The sequence below is a fragment of the Oxyura jamaicensis genome, chromosome 9 (genome assembly GCF_011077185.1).
Source record: "Oxyura jamaicensis isolate SHBP4307 breed ruddy duck chromosome 9, BPBGC_Ojam_1.0, whole genome shotgun sequence".
Lineage (NCBI taxonomy): Eukaryota > Metazoa > Chordata > Aves > Anseriformes > Anatidae > Oxyura > Oxyura jamaicensis.
This window is the reverse complement of record NC_048901.1, coordinates 21,747,619-21,769,180: the sequence shown is the minus strand read 5'-3', so window position 1 is coordinate 21,769,180 and position 21,562 is coordinate 21,747,619. Positions and strand designations below refer to the sequence as shown.

Genomic DNA, 21,562 nt, shown 5'->3' with positions numbered 1-21,562 from the left:
TTAACCAATACACTGTATTTTCACCTCCAGCCGTGCCAACTTGCAGGTGTGAGTAAAGTTTGTGTTCCTAGACTTAAATAAGGGCTTGGTGTATGTTTGGGTGTGGGAACTGAGTAATGTAGGATCTCCTGGTTGTGTGAATGGCGTACTGTGTGTTCACAGATCTTGATGCACGAAAAAGATTGTGGGTTTCCTAGTGAAAATAAGGAGATGGCTTGTCACTGCAGGGTATTTAAATTTGTAGCTCATGTGTTAAGTCTTTCTCATCAACTCTCTTTAGACCTTGGCTGAAGTGATGGAGGCAACTTGCAGGCATTGCCAAATTCTAAATTGCACTACCGACTCCTACTTAAGATTTTTTTTTAGTAGAAATTGCCCATACTTCCTGCCAGTCCTGCCTGCCCAGAATCCATAAGGCTGCAGTAAACACTCAGTTCTCATTAATACCAGGTAGCTCCATCCTCAGGTTTGGATAACACGATCCTAGTAAGCTGCAAGTTTAAATGCTTTGGGGTTAAAGTCATGAAAGTTTTTTTTTTTTTTTTTTTTTTTTTTTTTTTTTTTTTTTTTTGCTTTATTTTCTCACCGCTATCCTTCTTCAGTATCCAGTAGCTGTTGTTAGGAAACAAATATTGAAGTCTGAGATATTTCTCATCTCTGTGAATATGAACATCATGCTGAACAAAAAACAAACACAGTGCCACTGGCTTCTGCACTACAGTATGTTGCCACCAGATAGAGCTCATGCTGGTCAACCTAGTTACACAGAGTCATGTTTCTCAAGAGTTTGCATTTAAAGCTTCTGTTTCAAAAGAGTTCCTAGAGGAAAATTAACTTAGTTTAGTCTTTTAACAGATGGTAAAGGGCTTCTTTTTTTTGGTCCCCCAGTGTATTCATTGGCAGGAGACTTGCAGATAGTGAATGAGTATCATCCTGCTGTAGTTTTCCCCGATTTATATCACATTTTTTATTCTTCAGGAGAAAAATGTGCTCAAGACTTCCTCCTAAACTCTGAAATAGCCATAAAGCAATGAAAATACGTGGTCATAAAACCTGATAGCCTGAAGTTGCTGTATTTTTCAAAGATGAAACTGATCTGATTGACTGTAAATTATTTTTGGCTTTATTAATGTCTGTTCTCATAACAGACACACCACATAAAGTACCGACAGGAGACTTAGCAGTTAGCCACCCATAATCACAACAGCTGATAGGCTATACAAGCCTTAAACCTGCAAGGTTAGGGCAGATAAACCACTGCTCCCACTCACTTCCAGTGGGATTTAGGTTTAAGTTACTGCTTGAAAATGCACACTGAGTGGAAAGACCTTGGCAGCTTCTCTTCAGGTTTAATTGTGCTGCATTGTGAAATGTTGATCTAGTTGAGTTATTTGTACATACATTCATAACGTGAGTGTAAAACCGGGTCTTTGGACAACTCCTCAGCAGAACCTCCTTTGTTGGAGATGATGCTTTGGCTCTCCGAGTTAACAGACCATACTGCGAACTCATGTTATTCACCAATTAAATACCTTCTCTCTTTGAACACGGTTAATAGATTTCCTCCTTCTGAAATTCAAACCTGTTTTTGCTTGCGTTCTCTCCAAAATCTATTGCTTGTAACTTATTTCTGAGGAGAAAGAAATTTCCTTTCATTATGGCTGAATCAAAGCACTTAAAACTTGTGTACGGGACATATGTAGTCTGTTCTGTGCGTTGGGTTCCATGCTGGTCTTGGTTTAAAACTAGTCATTAAATGTTCTGGAGGTGAACTGGAGATTTTTGCCCTCTGCTTGAAAAGGTGTGTGCTTCCAGATACATCGGCTATACAAGCTGAGCTGTACGTTTGGCTGGATTTCTTTCAGTGCCTTTGACCTGTGGATGAATATTTGATCCCATGTATGTGAAAGAGGAAAGTTATTTAAGTCAGAGTGCCAAAGCTCACTTCTTGGATTCTTTAGCGGAAACACAATACCACCTTCCATTAGTAAGTCACAGCACAACACCGTGCATGCTTTTGTTCAGCAGACAATGCTATGTCCATACCGTGTTTTTACATACATTAATTCAATATTCAAAATACCACCATAGCTTTTGTGGCTAGAATTCATAAAATGCTTAGCTCTGTCAAAACTGCTCAATGTTTTAAAATTATATATATAAATAGGCATCTTGCATCAGTGGTATCAACCTGAGGCTTTATAGGGGTGTAAATACGTGGAATATTTGAACACTTAAGTTCTTCTGTGCCCATATTTTTTTCTTGCATATATTACATGTTACTTCAAAAGTCAGCTTTGAAGAAAAGAGGTTTTGGCTATAAGCTGTTAAAAATCTGGCATGTACCAGAAGAGAGATGAGCAAGTCCTAGATAATGGTTGCCAAAGAGAAACAGGATTTCGCTGGCTTCTCATTAGTTTCACTGTCAAGCAATGCAGTGCTCACTGTAAACAAAAGTGATCTTTTTCTCCTTCTGACTCAAGTGGTACGATATTTTTCAGAGGTTTTCATTTTAATGTTTTAGCATCAGATCCTCCTGTGCTCTCTTGCCAAGAGAAATTCAAGTGTGTGTACCTGGCAGACTTACTGGGGTTACTGTTATTATTCGCTCTTCTGCAGTGGAATGATAATTGAGCCTGGGTACATTTAAAGTGAAATTTCATCTCAAAATGATTACTGCTACTTTATGCCTTCCTTTTATAGCTTCCCATTTCTTTAACCTTCAGTTTTGTCTGACTGTTGGACAATTAATTGCTTTTGTCTCGTGATGAGTCCATGCAAACTGCTTTGTAGCCTCCTTGTGCCTGAGATCCCACGTGTTTTTCTAATTGTGCTAGAGCTGGCTCCTTGGGGCAGTGGTCCTTAGGCTGTCTGCAAGGCAATCTGCATGCTACAAGGGTTTTGTCAGTGCTGCACGAGGCTCTGGTCACCAGCAGTGGTGCCGGCTCTCCTGGGTGCTGTTCTTCCAAGCCACTTGTTTAAAAATACCAGCGGTGTAGAAATAGGTGGAGGCATGCAGAAGGCATCTAGCAGTACAAAAGCCAACAACAAAGAACATCCTGGAGTTAAGAAGCGGCTAATAACAGGTACTCTTGGCAAGTGTTTTGCTATTCTAGAAGTGATCTTTTTACAATAAGCCCTCTGCCAGTGCAGTCATATTGTGACATAATGGGGTATTCTGGATACAGTAGACACAGGCAATGTGCATGACTTCCCTGAACATGAATGGAGATGAATATCTGGAGGTTATCAGAGTCGTATGTTAAAGTAAGGAAACTACATTTGCCATCCCCTGTGGGTCTGTCCTTTACTTGATGCCTTACCTGGCCCTGCAGAAGCCAGCCAGTAGCAGAAACCGTGCAATTGGATGTTGCTGGGGGTATGAGACTCTTTAAAATAAATAAAGTAACTCCTTGATTTAAGGTGTAAAAAAAAAGTGACTTAGCAATCATAGCTAAATGATCTGGATGCGCATGTTTATCTTCTACGTTTCTTGCTAACAAAAATAGATTATTCTCTCTTGGGGGGGAGGTTAGTTAAGTAGAAGCTAAATGACAGGCGCTGCAGTCTGATAGCAGTAGGAACTAAAAATCTTATTGTTGTTATAATAGCTGAGTGTGTAATTAATCATCTCATATTGATTTGCTTTGAATCTAGATTCAGTGCACAAAGGCTGAGAGAACCCTCGTGTTATTTAGCTGCTCCATCTAATCAGAGAGAGGATGTGAATAAGACGCAGCGTTGCATTAGTAACCTGTGGGGTTAGGAGAGTCTGCTGTGGTGCACCTCCATCCACGGATCCAGAGAACAGCAGTGATAATGAGACCTAATCTAAATGAGCTTGGTGCTCCCAATCTATATCCCAGAGGGCATATAAACATCGCAAATATTGATACAGGATCAGTAGAGAGCAGGGATTGATTAGTGGTCAGGGGAGCAGGATGTTCTAATTGTCACTGGGAGTGCTGATTAATTTTATCTGAGAAATGGGGGGAAGTGGATCTTAAAATAGTGTAAGGGTAGAAAGGGGAGTGAGGCAGTTCAAAAAGGAAGAAAAGCCTTCTCTGTCACTCCAGACTTGGTGAAATATTGCTGCTATTAACCAGTATATATCTATATACAAACTTTATATATCTCTGTCTCTCTATAAATAAATATTTTGAACTTGCTCTTAAGACCTTTTGTTTCTGTGCCCTATTTTCCAATTTGTTTTTTTGTGTTCAGACAAAAATTGCTTTTTCTTTCTACGTGCTGCTATCTATAGCAAGCCTTTAATCAGCATCCTGTTTGCATACAACGCCACGTTGCTGGCTTTCTTCCCTAGAGCCCATCGTGTTTCTTCACGGGTTCAACCTGCTTCTTCTGGAGTTCTTTTCTGAAAGAAGCTCAAGGTGTCTGGGGTATTTGGAGGCTGGCTGGAGTCACTGTAGGAATGTACAACTCTGTCCTAATCAAGACTGGTGCATCTCTGGAGCAGGACCACCAGCTGCCATCACTGCAGTGGAGAATTTGGCTTTGAGTACCATCTATTTCCTTGAGGAAAGTTCTCCCTTATCTTTTCAAACTAAATCTGGAAAAGCATGCAGGCTTCTCTGCGCTCTTATTAATGGCATGAAAGGAGGCAGCACTAACCAATTAGTGTTTTTGAAAACCTGGAATTCTGGCAAGCTGCTTTTTATGGCAAGCTTCATCTATTGACCGTTTTGTGGAGGATCAATAGTGTTCAGAGTGCAAATTCCTCAGCTGAGACAACACAGGCTACAGCATCCTCCTTCTTAGGGAAACGTTAGGAGCCCTCTGGTTCAGTGCAGTGGTGTCACTCACTTAGTCCCTGTGGAAAGACCTAAAATCAGTCTTTGCTTCATATTCACTAATGTTTTGACTTTAAGTTTGCACTGTTGAAAGAAACCTTTAAGGATATCTTGATGTGTATTTGCTCTCCCACTACCATTAATTCTACCAATTTTTTGCTTTTTAATTTTAAGCTGGGGGGAGGGAAGGTGGATTGATAGAATGAGAGTTATTTTCTTTGTCATTCAAAGATCCAGGTGTTAGGATTGTGCTAGGAAAAATGTCTGTCACCCAGAGGCAAGGTACCTTTTGAAATGGGGGAGCTGCTCCCTTGCTAGCTCGTGTGTGTTGTCCTCCCATCTCTTCACCTGTTCCTCCAACACTATGCTGTGTCACCAAACCCATGTACTCAGAAATCAAGAAAGCACTTGTGACACATGGACAAGGAAGGAGTATCCATCCCCTTGTTCCCCAGTTGTGAGATTAATTGTATTTAACCCTTTGGCTTTTGAATCTATAAGAGCATTTTTGTCAGCTTCTCTTGAAAACCACACGGCTATTCTGAACGGAAGCTGAGTCTGGTGAAGGTGTGTGCTTTGGGGATGTGGAGCTTTAGAGAAGATCCAGATGTTGAAGTAAAAACTTGAAGCAGGGTGGGTAAGACCGGAGTCCATTGATCTTGTGGTTCCAGGCTGACCCCAAATGGCCAGTGAAGGCTCTGAGAGAAGTGTGAGCATGCAAAAAACTTTACCTGCAATAAGTGCTTCAGCCTCAACAATGTGAGACGCGGGGCTCACCTGAGTCAGGTTTGCAGTTTTCATCTAATAGATGTCCATGGGTGCTTTTTTTGACTGCATTTTTGTATGAAGATGCTCATACCCTTTCAAAATCTAAACATGGGGATGAATTATATCCCTCCTGGAAGTGCCTTTCATTTTTCCCTTTGAACTTTTCCTGTTGTGCAGTGGTTCCCAGGCATCGCAGCCGTATGCTTAGCCAAGGCTGCTCGTGCTTCACATTGGTCCAATTACCCGTTCATTAGAATCTCAAGTCCTGAACTGGAAGTGTGTAGGGTGGCTTTGTTTAAAGGGCACTCTCCTAATGCAAATATTAAATGTGAGCTTTCTGACTTGCCCAAGTCAGACTGACAGGGTAATAACAGCCTCAGTGTTAGCCTTGGCTAACAGAGAGCATCATTATAAAAAGGCTTTAAGGGACTGGTGTATCAATCAAAGCATAGAACATAATAGCCATTTATGTGTTTGGCATATTTTAACACTTTAAACTCCCATTAAGAAATATTTTTTTGAATACAGAGGGCATGGGAGTAAAAGCGGAACTCTCCTTCCAGTTGTACCGTTACATCTACCAGAGGCTTCACTTTAGTCTTAGATGGCGTCTCTTTAGAGGAGTGCTGTAATACAAAACTATTTTCCGGTAGTACTTTTGTTCAAGGAACTGGTTAAGCTATAGGTAACGTATCAAAGAGCCATGAGTTAGATGGCTAAAAAATGGAGCGTTGAGTGTGGGGAGTTGGGAAGATTGCTAACTGTCGGAGAGGGCATGTGTTATCTGTTGGCTTTGCCAGCAAAGGATTACATGCTATGCGATTGCTGCAATTTAATTATAGTGTAGCAGAGGTTTTGATATCTGCCTTTAAGTTATCCCAAGGGAATCCTGGAGGAATGGCTTACTTTGAATAAATCTTAATAAACATACAGCTTTATGCTGCTGCCTCGCTTCATCCTGCGAGTGCCATTCAGTCCAATGAAGTACATCACAAGTCAATACAGCTATTCCTGGGAACACGGCGATGGCACGTGAGTAAGAGTTTGTAGGATGGGCTCAGCGTGTTACAACAATTGTCAGCTTCTCCTTTTATTTATGGGGGAGCGATGCAGATGAACGTACCTTTATCTGGAAAGTTTTAGGCAATTCTAATAAAAGGAGATATGCATGAATTATCAGAACATGATGTTCTATTCACTGGAGGGAGAGTCGTTCTAAAAAGCCTGCTAAGTGAGGCATGGTTGCTAAGTAAGGCGAGGGTTTTATTAGACCAACTGACGTAATGGAGAGGAAAAAAAAAAGCAGGCAAGATTTGGGGCGTACAAAGAGCTCCTCTGGCTCTGAAACAAACAGCAGACTGCGCCGAGAATGGGTCAGGAACGATCGCTTTGAGCTGAAGCTCAATATGTTGAACAAGGGGGTAACTTGAAGGGGTAACTGGCACACGTGGGGAGGGCTGTGAAGTGATGGAGGTGATGTGGAAACAGAGGAAGGGGGGCTGCTGGAGGAACCTGAGGCAATTTGAAGCTGCGCTGCCACTGTCTTCTGTCTTGCCTCATGGTGTTGGTGGCTGTAGCTAGGGCAAACCCAAAGACCGTAGAGTAGGGCAGCAAGGGGCTGTGCAGTGGAGGAAGAAGAGCCTGGAATAATGTAGAAGGGATAAGAAGAGACAATCCTGGGCCAGCCCAAACCATCCATGGAAACCATCCCCTGGAAGCTCAGGAGAGACGGGCAGTGGGGGAACAGATGTGCCCTAACCCAGTGCCACTGAACCCGTTACGTTCAGCCGTCAGTACAGGCGTTTTGGTTCCCAGAGCTGGCTCAAGTTCTGTAGGTCTCCTGTGAGGAACAGGATTAGGAGGCACTTCTAGAAAGGTGGGGGAAGGCTCTCGGTGACAGCTGGATCTTCTGTATTTTGTTGGTTATCTGTGTGAATCCCATGGTGTCTTGGCTGACTGCTGTGGTTTCCAGCAAGAGCCTTAGTGGTCAAAGCACATAATATGTGTTGCAATACAGATGTGGCAGGTTTGTCACCCAGCAGGGCTAAAACTGACAGAGGGCAAGCATGATTGAATTGTGGTGTCCACATCTTCAGTTCTTGTATTACAGATGCTATCTGTGTGTCTTACACGTGTCATAGTTTTGGTAGACTTCCCTGTAAAGAAGCAGGCAGGGGAGGCATTAGAATGATGGAGATGAGATTGTGACTTGGCAACAGGTTTTCTTGTGTGTGTGGTTTTTTGAAGGTGGAATAACTAAAACCTGTGCTGGCTAACGATTAAATGAGCCAGCACCTGCTTCCTCCTGTGGTGGTTCTTGTGACTGAAATGCAGGGAAGTCACACTCCTCTTCTGGGCTTTGTTTCAGGCTTCTGCTCTGTCGTACACTGGCTTTGATCTAGGCGTGCAGGTTTTTCCTAAAGTATCTAATCAGTAAAAATGACCATGCTTATAGTATTTTCCTGTTCTGCAGAGGCTTAATTTAATGATGTTTGTAAGCTACCTGAAGACCTGCAGATGAAAGATGTACTTTTTCATTAGAAAGGCTGCCTTGCGTGGTACTAAGCCATAACGGGGAGATGTAAAGTACTTTGGGCCTCGCAGATAAAAACCACCATAAATCTTGAATGAGATAGTAACAATATCCTGTGTAGCTAATAATAACTTTACCTGCCAGGCAGCTGTTGGGCTAGAACCATTATCTATTGTATTAATGTGGAAAGAAAAGTTGCTTTCTCTCACAACTTCACATTCATGCTTCCTCTTGGATATTCCCTGGCCTGAACAGGAGGCTCTCCAACTAACATTTCTGGAATAACTCTGCTAGCTGTATGACAGAGCTGCTAAGATGGTGAATTTACCAAATGGTAACCAGATCAGGTATACGAAGTCCACGTATACCCCTTTATTTTAATCCTAAAGGTTTAAATTTTCAAAGCCTCAGCAGCTAAAGCAGGCTGCTTGGAAGGAATTCATTAAATTATTACATTAGTAATCTGTAAACTACTTCAAAAATCACCAAATTTCAATGTCAATACACGAGTCTGTCTTGAAAAGGCAACAAAAAAAACAAGCTTTCTTGCTTCAGCTGGACCTGGTACATACAGCACGTCCTAATTTACATCAGCAATGAAATCAGAGTAAGACAGTATCTCTACAAAACCACCAACATGTAACACTTAGCTCTTTATTTTTGACCCTCCATACCTTGTGGGATGTTTCTGTGTTTTAACCAAGGCTAGCTAGTAGGATGAAGGTTGCATCTCATCCTCCAAAGCAGCGCTTTTATTTTGCTCTTGTTATTCTTGAATAATCAGCTGAGAACAGCTACGCTTCCTCTTAAAATTTCATGTGCTTCCCTGAGGGGGCTGCTCGCAAAGTGGGGGTTCTTACAGGCCACCCTTCTTCCTCAACAATTTAGCTAAATCTCATCTGCTCTTGAATCAATGGCCTTTGCCACTGACTTATGTACAGCCTGGCTTTCACTGTACGCTTTGTTTGCTTTATGGATATGTTTATGGATAGTGTTATGGATAGTGTGCTCTTGCAAGAGCACATTTGTGATCAATTTAAGGAGAAATCAGTCACAGAAGTACGGTGTTTTTAAATAGCAATGTAAAATCTGTTTCAAACTCTTAATAACCACTGCATATGGAAGAATATACGTAGTTACGCTTAGACTTTCAAATATCGTGTTAATATATTTTTCTCTTCTTTCCCTGAAGGCCAAATGTCTGTCCAGTGTTCGAGCTGGCACTAGTAGGACACCAGCAGCCATGCGTTCAAGCCTTCAGTCGGATGGTCAAGATGTGGAAACAAGGCTGCACGGGGAGGAGGTGGTGTATGGGCTATGAGAGAAGGTAATTATTTATTGTTAGAAATGAATTCTGTTACTGAAATTGAGTGCAAGTTTTTAATATTTTTTTTGTGAGGGAAAGTTGCATGTATTTCAGGAGATGCAACAGTTTACAACTTAGTTATGTGTATATCATGTCCTGCTGAGACGTAACCATATTTACTACGTATTTGATATTTTAAATTTATGAGTACAGTTTGCTACTGATGACATGCAAATAAGCTAAATTAGAATTGTGACTGTTCTCTTGAACTACTTCTCTTCAAAGGTCTGGTTACTACACAGTTTACAAGCAGGTGTACAGAATGGAGCATCAGACTGTCTATAAGTGCTGTCCTGGATGGGTCCAACACAACAACGAACCTGGCTGTTTGCACTGTAAGTGGATAGCAAAACTGTGACAGAACAATAACTGAAGAGGTCATATCCTTGGACATTACTTCTAGATTTTTTTCTTGCTATTTATAACTAGAAGTCTCGTCTATAAAGAGGCAGTCTATTTATGGAAAGGGAAAGTACAAAAGCTGTTGTATGCAAAAGTCCCAAGGAACCTTAATTTTGAGCTAATCAAAAATTCAATTTCTACCGCATATAGTTGCAGCTTTTTCATACCAGTGTGGCTTTGACAGGCCAACCAAGTTTATTGCTTTTACCCAAATTATGCAAACAAATCTGCTGTAAGGCACTTGTTTCTTGGACATAGCACTCCTTCTGGAGTCTGACTGGCCTGGCTTTTTCACTGCTGCTGTTGCCATCAAAGTAAATTGACTTTCTACCCTGCAGTTCTCCATCTGATGAGAACCTGTTCCTATTAGTAATTTTTAATCAGGATTGGATGTTTTCCTAAAACATGGAATTAAATTTAAGTGATGGGGGAGCACTTTAACCACTGTTAACAAGACATGAATAGAAGATAATCTACTCACTGTTCAGTTTTGTTACTGTTTTGTTGGTAATTATATTTTCTGTAGGAAAGCAAGCATCTGGTCCTATGTATTTTTTTAATTGTTGTACCAACCCGAAGGCCACATTCAGAGAGCTTGCTTTTATGATTCTCTTTATACTTAAAAAAAAGAAAAAGAAAAAAGCCTGAAAGGTATTTCTGTTAGTTTGTGTGAATCTACATATTTAGCATGCACCTGTTCTATTGTAAGAAGTCAAAGATATGTTTACAGTCTATATTTTAGTCTCTGGCATAAAGGAATGTAGCATTTGAACACCAATGGTAATGTAGAATTATCTTCTTCCTGAAAGAGCAGTGAAGACTTGCATTGAATTCTTCAAGGCGCTGAACTAGCTGGATTATTCTCTTATATTTGATACTCTATGCTAATTTGGCTCAAGTATGTGGAATTTAACCTATTGTAAGTAAGTTTGTGTTGGAAGAAGGGAATTATTGTAATTCCTGTGGACATACATAGCATCTTTTAATACAGCAATGTTTCCTAATCATTGCTGCATTATTCTCCAGCAGTTCATCTCTCCTGTCATTCCACGTTCAGGTAGCACTTTCAATCCTAGGAAACTGTTTTCTGATTTTGAAGCATCTTCAGGTTAAACTGCATCATCCTGGTCTTATTTTTATTAAACTTCATCACATTAACATAGTAGTTGCAGCCATGATAAAGTTCTGTTGCAGTTGAACTTTTCAATTTAAATAAAAGGATGAATTCCATTTGTTTGGAAGTGCCTGTTACAGCAGGCTATGATAGAAAGAGGCAGTTCTGGAGAATCCTTGGCACTAAATAAACAAAACCCTGTTTCATTCTGTTTGTGTGTACTAGTGCTCTGCACTGCTGGCACTTGCTTCAATGGAGGGAAGTGTTCTGAAGCAGGATCTCAGATGTGCCAGTGTCCTGCAGGATTTCAGGGTCCTCGCTGCCAGTATGGTGAGTCAAATGTAAATTGTCTCAAACATATCTGTGATGAACTGTGTTGATTTCATGATGTTTGAGTAAAAACATATATAACAAAGTATTTGTGTTCTTAATAAATGTTGTTAACATAGAATAACGCAGAGGTAACTAGCTTTAAGTCAAGCTGGCTATTCGGACTGCATTTTTCAGGATTAGCCTCTTTTGGCATTGAAATTTAACAAAGTAAGATGAAAAATGAGTTTGGGTAATAGCAGATTTTCAATAAAGGATAATGCCACTGAATGTTAATGGTGGTGTCCTGTGGAATATCATTATACTGCTTGCTTCTGAATGGGCACGTTCTTGTGGCACTCTTGCTAAATTTCTCAGTGGTTCTTTAAGTATGGCAAGGGTGAATTGAATCAAAACAGGTTGAGCAGTAGGTAAAGAAATGAGCCCAATGTATTTATTAATGGGCTTTCTTTGGTGCCCCTGAAAACACAAAGGTTGGTTTTACAGATCACTAACGAATATTTTCTAGTAATCTCAAAGCATTAATTTATACGCTATTCTCTCTGCATTTTAGCATATTATATACTATGTCTATGCGACTTAGGCTATCACTCGCTCTGAATGTGAATCCTTTCCTCATTTGTTGGTTCTTGATCTGATAAACTTGCAAGGAGTTCCTTGCAACTAATGTGAATTAAGAATATCATGTTGTGTAAAGCTCTCTAAAGTTATGGACCTGCATTCTTTTGGCTTATGAAAAGGGAGTGGAAAAGTCATCCCTTCAAAGTAGACTCTGATGGAGACAAAGGATTTCTTTCGCATTAAACAAATAGTATTTTTTTTCTCAACAGAAGCACATGGTTCAGAAAGACAAATTTTTGAATATTTGAGTTATAATTCTAATACATTAATATCCACGCTTGGCTTGTGTCTCGTGAAGTGTAAATGAGAAGGGGTGTGATGACTTCATTTACAACAGCAATCCCTAGAGCTGAGAAGCTGAGCTATGTGCTCGATACATGGTGTGTATTATACTTGCTTCAAAACCTCTGTCATATTCTGATCTCTGGGCTTCACCAAGGCTTATGTGCGGGACTGGATCTTTCATGACTATGCCAAAGCAACTCTCTGTATGCGTAGCAGCTTCCCCAAGTGAAGGTAATAAAGCAGCTGGAGTTGCAGCAGGAACAGTAGGTAGGAAATGCAAAAAAAAGCCAGCAAACATAGCAACAAGTTAATTTCACTGGAGCCTGGTCATAGACAACACTTTTCATTTCTAAGCAAGCATTTAAATAAAATGCAGAGCACTTCACAATGAAAATTTCAAAATGAAACTTCCACTGACATCAGGCTACAGCGCGCCAACATCTACCTTCAAACAGTGTTAGTTCAGTTAAGCGAATCCTAAGGGTAATGCTGCAATTGTTGTTTCTACGGGCAGTGCAGAAATACACGGGTTGGTATATAACTTGGTATGACCCAACGCGACAACAATGAAGATTGCTTTGTTACTAACTTACAGTGGAGCTGCTGCCTTCAAGGTAGGCAGGATTAGGATCTCTAAGGAGCCCATATAAGAAGCTTTTACCAAATGCAATATGTCTCAGCAAGTTCTAAACTGTCTTCACTAGTTTTTAGTCTTCCTTCTGTTGCCTGGAAATACCTACAACGTTAAAGCATTTCCAACAGGCAGATTACGTGGGTGCAGCATGCAGATAGCAGAGGTCAGATTTTCAGACTGAAATGAGATTGTTTTTTGCAGTGTCCGCAGCCACCAACCTGTGAAATAAAGACTGCACAAAGTGAGGTATCCTGCTGTTCTTGCTCTTTGCAATTGGGTGGGACTTTATCTTGGTGGTTTGTCTGCTTTCTATTGATTCCTAAGGCTTGAATGGAATTTCTGTAGTCATCATTTTCAGGTTTATACAGTAGCTGCTATCGCAGCCTGGCAGGAGTGAGTTTATAAATTAAATTCTGAAGGGAAAAACTCCTTTCTAAAAGAACGTTATGGCCATTTCACCCGCTTAACAAAAGCATGGTAATTTAGAGAGTAAGGCCTCTTAACCATTGCAGACATCTCCAGTCAGGTGCTTGTGAGGCTTGTATCACCATATTCGTTGCAAACAAAACTAAGGAAAATGCACTGTGGAGCTAGCAGCCTTAACATCTGATTTTTTTTTCCTTTTTTTTTTTTTTTTTTAACCTGGCTGATACTGGAACTGCCATTTTTAAGTAGTTTGAGTTTAACGTGACTACATTACTAAACTGTAATATTCTGTGTTTTTAAATAATCATTAAATCTAGCCTATTCCTCATTCCCTACTTGCATATGAAACTTTACTAAAAAATTGTTTTCCTTCCTGCACTTGACACAAAGGAGAAGGAGACCTCTCCTACCAGCACCTTGTGCTTTGAGGATTCAGTGGAGCAGATGAGTGCCAGGCAGACCACGATTTGTTTTTGGAATATGTGCTAGAAAGTGCTAAGAAAAAGGGTTATTCTACAATATGTGAAGCTGTTAAAGGGGACACTTTGGTACAGAGATGCAATTCCTTGTACCCCTAAACTGTGTTCCCTGACTGTCTCTGGCAGGAGAGTTCAAGTAGCCCTCAGAAGCTTTACAGGGAAAGGGGACCATATGGTTTTGTGGCCACAAAGAATATTTCAAAAAGCTGGTCGTTTGGCATCCTTGGCCTTAACCTTGGTATCTGCCGCCTCTGGTATTGTGGCCTCTCCCTGGTCCCCTAATAGAGGGGGAACCACTGGCATTTCACATTTCATAACCACTTGCAGCAATCTTCCTCAGTGAGTGCACGTACCCTATCATATGTGCCCCCTCCCAACCTCTCTGCTCATCTTTTCTGCTCCTGCTATTCAGTGTTGACAGCTAATCCTGCAGTTATGTATGTGCAGTGGCTTGCAATTTCTCTGGTAGGTACTGCGATCCACAGACAACAGAAAAAAAAATTGCAAAAAGGGAGTAGGTTAAAATTAGGTTCTCTTAAACAAAGCACACAGGGAAAACAACATCCAAACAAATGGAAATATCCCCAGAGTCTTCTAATCTGTTTTCCCCTGTTGCCTTTATTTGCCACTAAGCTTGTTAGTAAGTAGGTCAACCTCCTGGGAATCTGGCTGGTACATGCTCTGCACTGCCCCACAGAAAGTTTGGGACCCACTGTTGTGAATTACTTATGACATCCTTGTGCACCAGCAATTTGCAGCAGGGGTGATTATTCACAATTGGCATGATCAGATCTAGTGATTTCTTCTTAAAGGTATTGTGGTGTTTTAGTAGTCTGTAACACAACATTATTTCTGATTAGATGCTGAAAGGGTTATGATTCCTGTAACAAACTTTAGGTAATTGTGACTAGAGATACAGTAATGCATCTCTTGTATACTTCACTCCATAGTTTTTATTATTTTACCCACACTAGCAGCAATAGAAACTTAGAAGAAAGATTTATGAGTGAAATGGCTGAGCTCTTCATATAGCCATTACAAGGACTCAGTAACAGATTGAGCTGTCTCTTTCATTGTCTGTTGCAATTTGTCTTGCAATAATAGACTTATATCAATTATAGTATAAACTTGCAAGCTGTATTTTATTTATTTTAACTTATTCAGAAGTTGAGGTTCCTATTTGTCTTGAATCCAGCAAAAGGGAGGAAAGACTTGTAATAAACAGAAATAGTAAAACCCAGTGCCAAGAGTTAAATTGGCTGCAGTTCTGGTCTCAGTTATTAACTGGTTGTCCTGGTAATCTTGTTCAAGGCCTGCTAGCCACCTGAGCTGGACGTGGAAGTGAATTAACTTGATTTAGCATGTTTAATTCAGCCCTGGAAGTTGTACTTGGCCATGCAGCTAGTGAAAGCATTCCAAATAGTACAAACAGAGGTAACTATTTACTCCTTGTGTAAATAAAACTGCCCAATGAAAAAAGTTAGTTTTGACTTAACCATTTTGTCATCAGACCTCAATTTACTGCTGGCCTTACAAAGTGCCTCCTACTCTGCCATTAATACTTGAAGAGAACTGGGCAGCCTTTATCAGTTTGACCAAAACAAAAGCCCAGCATTACAAAAGGCTTTGCAAAAAGCTATTACAGTCAGACATGGGTGACTAAAACTGAGCTTCTATGAGAAAATGGGTATTTTCAGAAGATATTTAAAAGTAGGCACGGAATGACCAAGGCAGACTTGTCAGAAGATGGCACTTATTATCTTAATCATTGAAGGAAAGGTGAACACAAAGATGGAATATTCCAATGTCCTATAGATTTTAAGTGTACAGCTGCTTTGGTTTACACTGAAATATTTGCCGTAATGGAGGTCAAACTTTAAATTCTTTTACACTGGCTTATGTAGACTACCAAAGGTTACATGCTTGGGAAGCATTCTCTGCATCTTGAGAGGCAGTGTGGTCTACTGAATTCAGTGCTTGCCTGATATTTGAGATAAGAGCTTTGTTTTTCACCTGCCACTGACCTTGGATATGAGTTCAATAACTTTTAGCAAATTATACCACTATGCCTCAATTTCTTTCTATATGAAATGCCGATAATGATAGTTCATTCCTTTGTTAAGTGCTTTGAGACCTAAGTAATTAAGCATGAGATAATAGCACTGGAATGTGTATGTAAAAGCAAAATGTCCACTGCATGGGTAGCTAAAATGAAATGCTTATGAGATAGATATTCATCAGTTCATTGACTAGCTGTCAATCTCTGCCTTAACTCTGGTCACACACTATTAAGATATTGAACTGTATAAAGATTCTAGGGAAAAAAAGGCAGCACCTCCTAGTCTGGCTGGGTGGGAGTTCATGCTACAGAACTACTTAGAACAAAGGTGTTTTTTAAAAGCAGTGACTGAAATGGTTCTTTGTGCAACCAAGAATACCGTCCTTCACTGTGAAGGTTTTCTTCTATTTTCCTCTAGCAAATATTTCTTTATGCAAAGAGTTAGTTCTTAACTTGTAATGAACATCCTGTCTGTATAACTCTGGTCTCTTGGAGAAATGCATGTCTTCTTTGAGACCGAAGACCTGGATAAGCCTTTCAGGACAGTGTATATGTATGGAATAAAATGATGCAACAAATTTTCTTTCAAATGATGATTCCCAGTTCTCTCAGAGTGGAGGAGGATGACACAAGGATTGCTCCAGTTTGCACATAATCTCTATAAGGTTGTCACTTTCTGTCCTACCATAGTCGTTCTCCTGCTCCACATTACTCAGTCCCACTGGTGCACTGCCAGCAAGGGAAGGAGAGATGGCTGAGGCTGCTCAGGACAGAAAGACATCCTCCTCCAGAAAGAAAGCTGGCAATTTTCTCCCCTCCTAGTGGGACAGGCGCTTCTGTACTTCTTCTGCTCCTTTCCAGCTCTCAATAAAAATTGTATGTCAGCCCTCTGTTCTTTGGCTACTGTTCTCTTCTGTTGTCACAATTAAGTAGTGCTGGCTGACAGCAAATATGAAGGTGTGGATGCTTTTGGCTCTTTATATAGCAGTAAAAGAGCACCAGCGTTGTGTGAGCTCTTGACAGGCAGCTTGAGAGCATCCTGTTGGCTTGGTGTGTGCTGAAGTGCTTCAGAGCCGTGCAATCACTTGTGCCTGCATTAGGGCCTGCGGTGACGGGTGTCTTTTTAGCACTTGTCAGAGTAATAACAGGGCTGCTGCCGAGCATCCCAAACCCCCTAAAGTAGCGAAGAGTTTAAAAATGAGTGTGTTTTAAACCACAAACACAGCCAGCAAGGTGTGTTGACATGTTTCATCTCTTCAGGAGTTCAGAGTAGGCCTTGGTGCTCCCTTTCTGCTTGCTGTGTGTGATTCTCATGGGGAGAAGGGCAGCTCGTGGCAGGCCCACGTGGTGGTGCCTCACTGACTTCACGTGGGGGTTGTTGGTGGCCAGCAGCTAATGCCTGGTGGGTGTTAAGGAAGTTGTCACTGCTGACATCCCCGTCAGTTCTACAGAAAGCAAACTGTCTTAATTCGACAAAATTGCGGGAGCCTAGGTTTTAAATGCCTTGATATAAATTGGACGTGTTACAAATGCTGAAGCCCTTGACTCTCATGAAGATGTCTGAGAATCCCATTAGTGTTTCTTTGCTGTAATTCTTTCCAACATCGAAGGCTTTACAGTTCTTTTAACACTGTTTTGAATGCTGTTTCAGGTGATTTTTATTCAGCACTAAGTGTTTTACCGCCCAATGTGCGTTTGAAAAATCCCCCTTGTTTGACTTATTTCAGATGTTCTTGGATTTGAAGTTCCTACTCCAGTTGGCCAGACAGCTCTGCTGTTGTTCAGACTGCGAGATGGGACTTTGTAGGACTTTGTAGGGCAGAGCAAGTCGTGTGCCTCGCTTCTCTAGGGTTGCCTGGTAGGCATGCAAGACCTCCAGAAAGGAGACCTGGAAATTTACTTAGCCTAAAATGAGGATGACCTTTTCAAACTTCCTCTCTAATTAAAAAGCAGTATTCTATTTCAGATGAAGATACTGCTGTTGCAGACTACAAGGACTAAATGTCATCTTTCCTTTGTATGGTCTGTAGTGCACTAGTATTAGGTGATTTCTTACCAACGTAGCCTTTTTGCTTCCCAGGGTAGCCCTCAGTGTATCGTCAGCCTCTGTCAGCTTGGAGTTGTCAGGGCTAACTCAGTGTCCTGCTGCCACCTCTGCCTTTGTTCTCATGGTTTTTGCACAATCGGCTTTGTGGTGACCTTCAAAACTGCTGTCACAGCTTTGCCTGCTCTCCCCCTTGGCTGGGGGCTGTGAAGCCTCACAAGATCTACAAGTCCAGTTTTGGCCCTTCCAGAAGCAACGGAAAAGTTTGACAGTGCTGAAACTTGCTTGATGGCACAGACGTTAGGAGAAGCCTTTCTATAAGCACAGGGACAACAAAGATAATGCTGTTCAGGGCAAAAAGTAGAGAGCAAGGTATGAATAATGAAAGTCTTCTGCCCTTACACTGCAAAACCATTTCAGATCTTATATCCATTCAGAAAGATGACTTGTGTAAAACTTCAAAAGACGGGCAATGCTTGCATGGTTTAGAATTGTCCTAGAGAAGAAATCAACTGGAGCAATGGGACAGGGATATTCAACTCTGTCAAGGCAGCTTCACGGTTCACAGGACCTACACAAGTCTAGGCACAAAGCCAGCTCTTGCCTTACTGTCATATGAGCCTGACGCTTACCTTGGTCACTCTTAGTAAGCAGGAAGCAGCATTAGGTATGCACATTTACTTAAGCAAGTGCTTTAGTGTGATTTTCTGCTAAAGTTTGAAAATGGTAGGTGATTTTTCTTTGGCTTTTTTACTGTGTGATTTTAATTCATGCTTTGTCGGGGCAAATTTGTACAAGAGTGGAGTTTAAAATGAATTTTATAAAGACCAAATGCTGTAGGCAGTTTTATGTAGGTAATAAAGTATTTGCAAGAGATAATTTGCTGACATACCTTTGGTGTTTAAAATTAGTATATTAATCAGAACAGCTATTTATAGTTAGTGAACTGGATTGATTGTTTTTCCTGCTATGACCTACACTACTTAGAAGTAATTGATCTCATCCTGCCTCCCTTGTAGGAAAAAGGGAAAAACACTGTCTTGCTCTTTCAGTCCCTAATTAATTTATCAACTTTAATGACACTTTAGCCTTGATAGTCTTGTGACTTAACCTTTTAGCACATTCTGGTCTGAGCAGATAGTTGGAGACCTCCAGCACTTTGGTGACCTAAATGCCTCAAATCTGAAAAATCAAATATGCACTGGTTGATTTTCTTTTCCCCCCTAAGCCTTAAAGTGAAATTTTTATATGCTATATTTAAATGTTTTCAAAGCAGGAGAAAATAGTATTTTAAGTTTTGTTTTGTATTTTTTAGATCTGTTTCTAATGTATAATGTCAACCCCTACATGTAGGTCTATCAAAAGTCATCTGCTGTCAGTGAATAATTACCTTCTGCTCTTGGTCTCTTGGTAACTTCCCTTTCTCTAATCTGTCTTCTGTTTTCTGCATGTTTGCAAATGATAGGTGTCCCAATACTTTAAACAGATTGTGATTTGAATAATAAACTATATATATATACAGTCACAAATTAATACAGATATAAAGTTGGACCTAAGTATAAAATGTCAGAGCTGGCGCTGATTAGAAACTCAGGAGAAAGAGGAGTTGAATGTTCTTCTGTGCAGATACTTGTAAAGGAAAAAATTATTGCATAAAATGCCACAGAAGGTCCAAGCTATCTATAACCTCTCAAGAAAAAAAAAGTTACGGTTAAGATAAAATGACATTATCTGCTCTAGTGAAGGATAACAGTTGATTCAGAGATTAATTTCAGTTGCAAGCAGGATCTCATAAATGATTTAAAAGAAAACAAAAGCGTGGGCTTCCTCCAGCCTTTGTATCCCTCATTCTTTGCCCTTCCCCTGCATTCACTTTCTCTTCACATGCAGCTGGCCCTTACCGGTGTGGTCTGTAGGAACACCTCTGCATTGGGAAGGTACGAACCTCTACAGGTAAAAAGCCCTTTAAAGTAGCCACTAAAAAGCTCAGAGGAATAAAAGCTTTGTCATTTTAAAACGGACATGGTAAAACACTGATTGAAAAATCGTGACTGGCTCCCACCTAGCTATGACAGGATATAATAATCAGCCAATCTCGCTGAAATGCTCTTGAGTGCCTGGGCTTCACAGCCATTAGTACAAAGCGACAGGTAGACAGACAGCAGTAGTGAAACAGCAAACAAATGTCAAAAGTAAATGAACCTAATAATAACCACCTGAGAGCAAATTCACCCTTATTCTTTGATATAAAAGGCTGTTTACTTTGTACTTGCTGTGAAAAGTAAAAGTAAAGAATAATGGAAGAAAACCTGCTTTCTAGCTGCTAGCATTTATTTGATGTTGCTTCAAAAAATGTGGTAGAAAGCCATGAGAAAGATGAACGCTGTGCAGAGATGCTTGCAGTTCCTTTTTGTTTTCCTCCCTAGCCAAAGGTGAGCGAGCAGGCCTCAGGTCTGCAGAAACGCCTGGATTCAGTTTTGTGCCTCCTGCTAGTCACTGTGTGACTGGGGACAAAGTTACTTGGGTATCCAGCCCGCAGCAAACGGCGCAGTGTGGCCTCTGAGCAGATCACAGTAAATCAGGTCAGGTGCTGTAGGTAAGTTTAAATACTCTGTGGTACTACAGCCAGACTCTTGCCAATGCCCACAGCCGCTTCAAGCAGTTGTGTGGCTCTGTGTGCAATCCTGCTGTTAAAAAGAATGCGGGTAACTTGGAGCTTTAGCTGTGATTTGGCAGAATATCCAGCAGCAATTAAAACAATCTTTAATGGTGCGTTTTGGAAAGTTTGCTCTGCATTAAAGTGAAGTGAATTTTGAGATGGTTGCTTTGCGTCCTGCTCGCTTCTCGGCGGATCTCTCTCCCTGTTCCTTAACCTGCGATGCTTGGAGCGGGAGGTCGGGTATTCCTGCTCTCTGCTGTGCCTTCCCTCCAGCCCTCTGGAGCAAACGGGCTGCCGCGTGCTTCCAAAGGTACAAATAACACAGCTCTTCACGAACAGAGCTCAAATGAATGCTTTGCTTTCTACTTCAGTGGCATTATTCTAACGTGTCTCTGCTGATTGCTTCTACTCCTGTGAAATGTTTTTGAGATGCTTTCACTGCAGCTTCTTGCAAAAGTGATGAAATCAGGCCTTGAGCAGCACTTACAGGGATGGGAACGAGAAAATTAGCTACCTAAATTTGACTGTTTTTGCAGATTTATCTATATGCCATCGACGTGTATGAACAGTTTTTGACTATTTGGGGAAAAAAATATATACTTCTAAAAGTACACGTGCACATGAAGTTATTCAGTCAGGAATTGTATTGTAAGTGACTTGACACATAGGCACTGGGCTTTGAAAGTGATCTTGGTATCGAAGGAAGCCCTGTGGTTCTCTCTGCCATCCCTTCCCTGCAATTGGCTCAAACTGGATATTGATATTTGCTGTATTCTGGAGGCTGTGCTTTAAGGCTTAAGGGTAGATCTGTTAATATGTATCCTGTCATAGCTCCTTTCTACAGGAAACTCCTTCCTTCCTGTGTTGTGTCTCTCCTTGGGTGTCCTATCAGTGCCATTAAGGAAAGACCTATCTGTTTGCAGCCATCATCCACCTAGAAATTTATTTTCTCAGGTTTAATGACTGCCATAAAATTCTTCTATATAAATACTATTTTACAGTCATTTAACAGCATTCTTCAGCGCTGATGT

General features: G+C 40.8%; 1 protein-coding gene across 2 annotated transcripts in view; it reads left to right on the top strand.

The window, feature by feature from the left end:
• LOC118171476 (multiple epidermal growth factor-like domains protein 6) overlaps positions 1-21,562 on the top strand; it is a 187,508-nt gene that overhangs the window by 3,531 nt on the left and 162,415 nt on the right. For both annotated transcript variants that reach the window (XR_004753230.1, XM_035334625.1), the window contains exons 2-4: positions 9,305-9,439; positions 9,704-9,813; positions 11,220-11,324. Coding sequence is in view for 1 of the 2 variants with exons in the window: in XM_035334625.1 (XP_035190516.1) it covers positions 9,305-9,439; positions 9,704-9,813; positions 11,220-11,324 (350 nt within the window). In the remaining variant the exon portion in view is untranslated. The remainder of the gene's footprint in view (positions 1-9,304; positions 9,440-9,703; positions 9,814-11,219; positions 11,325-21,562) is intronic.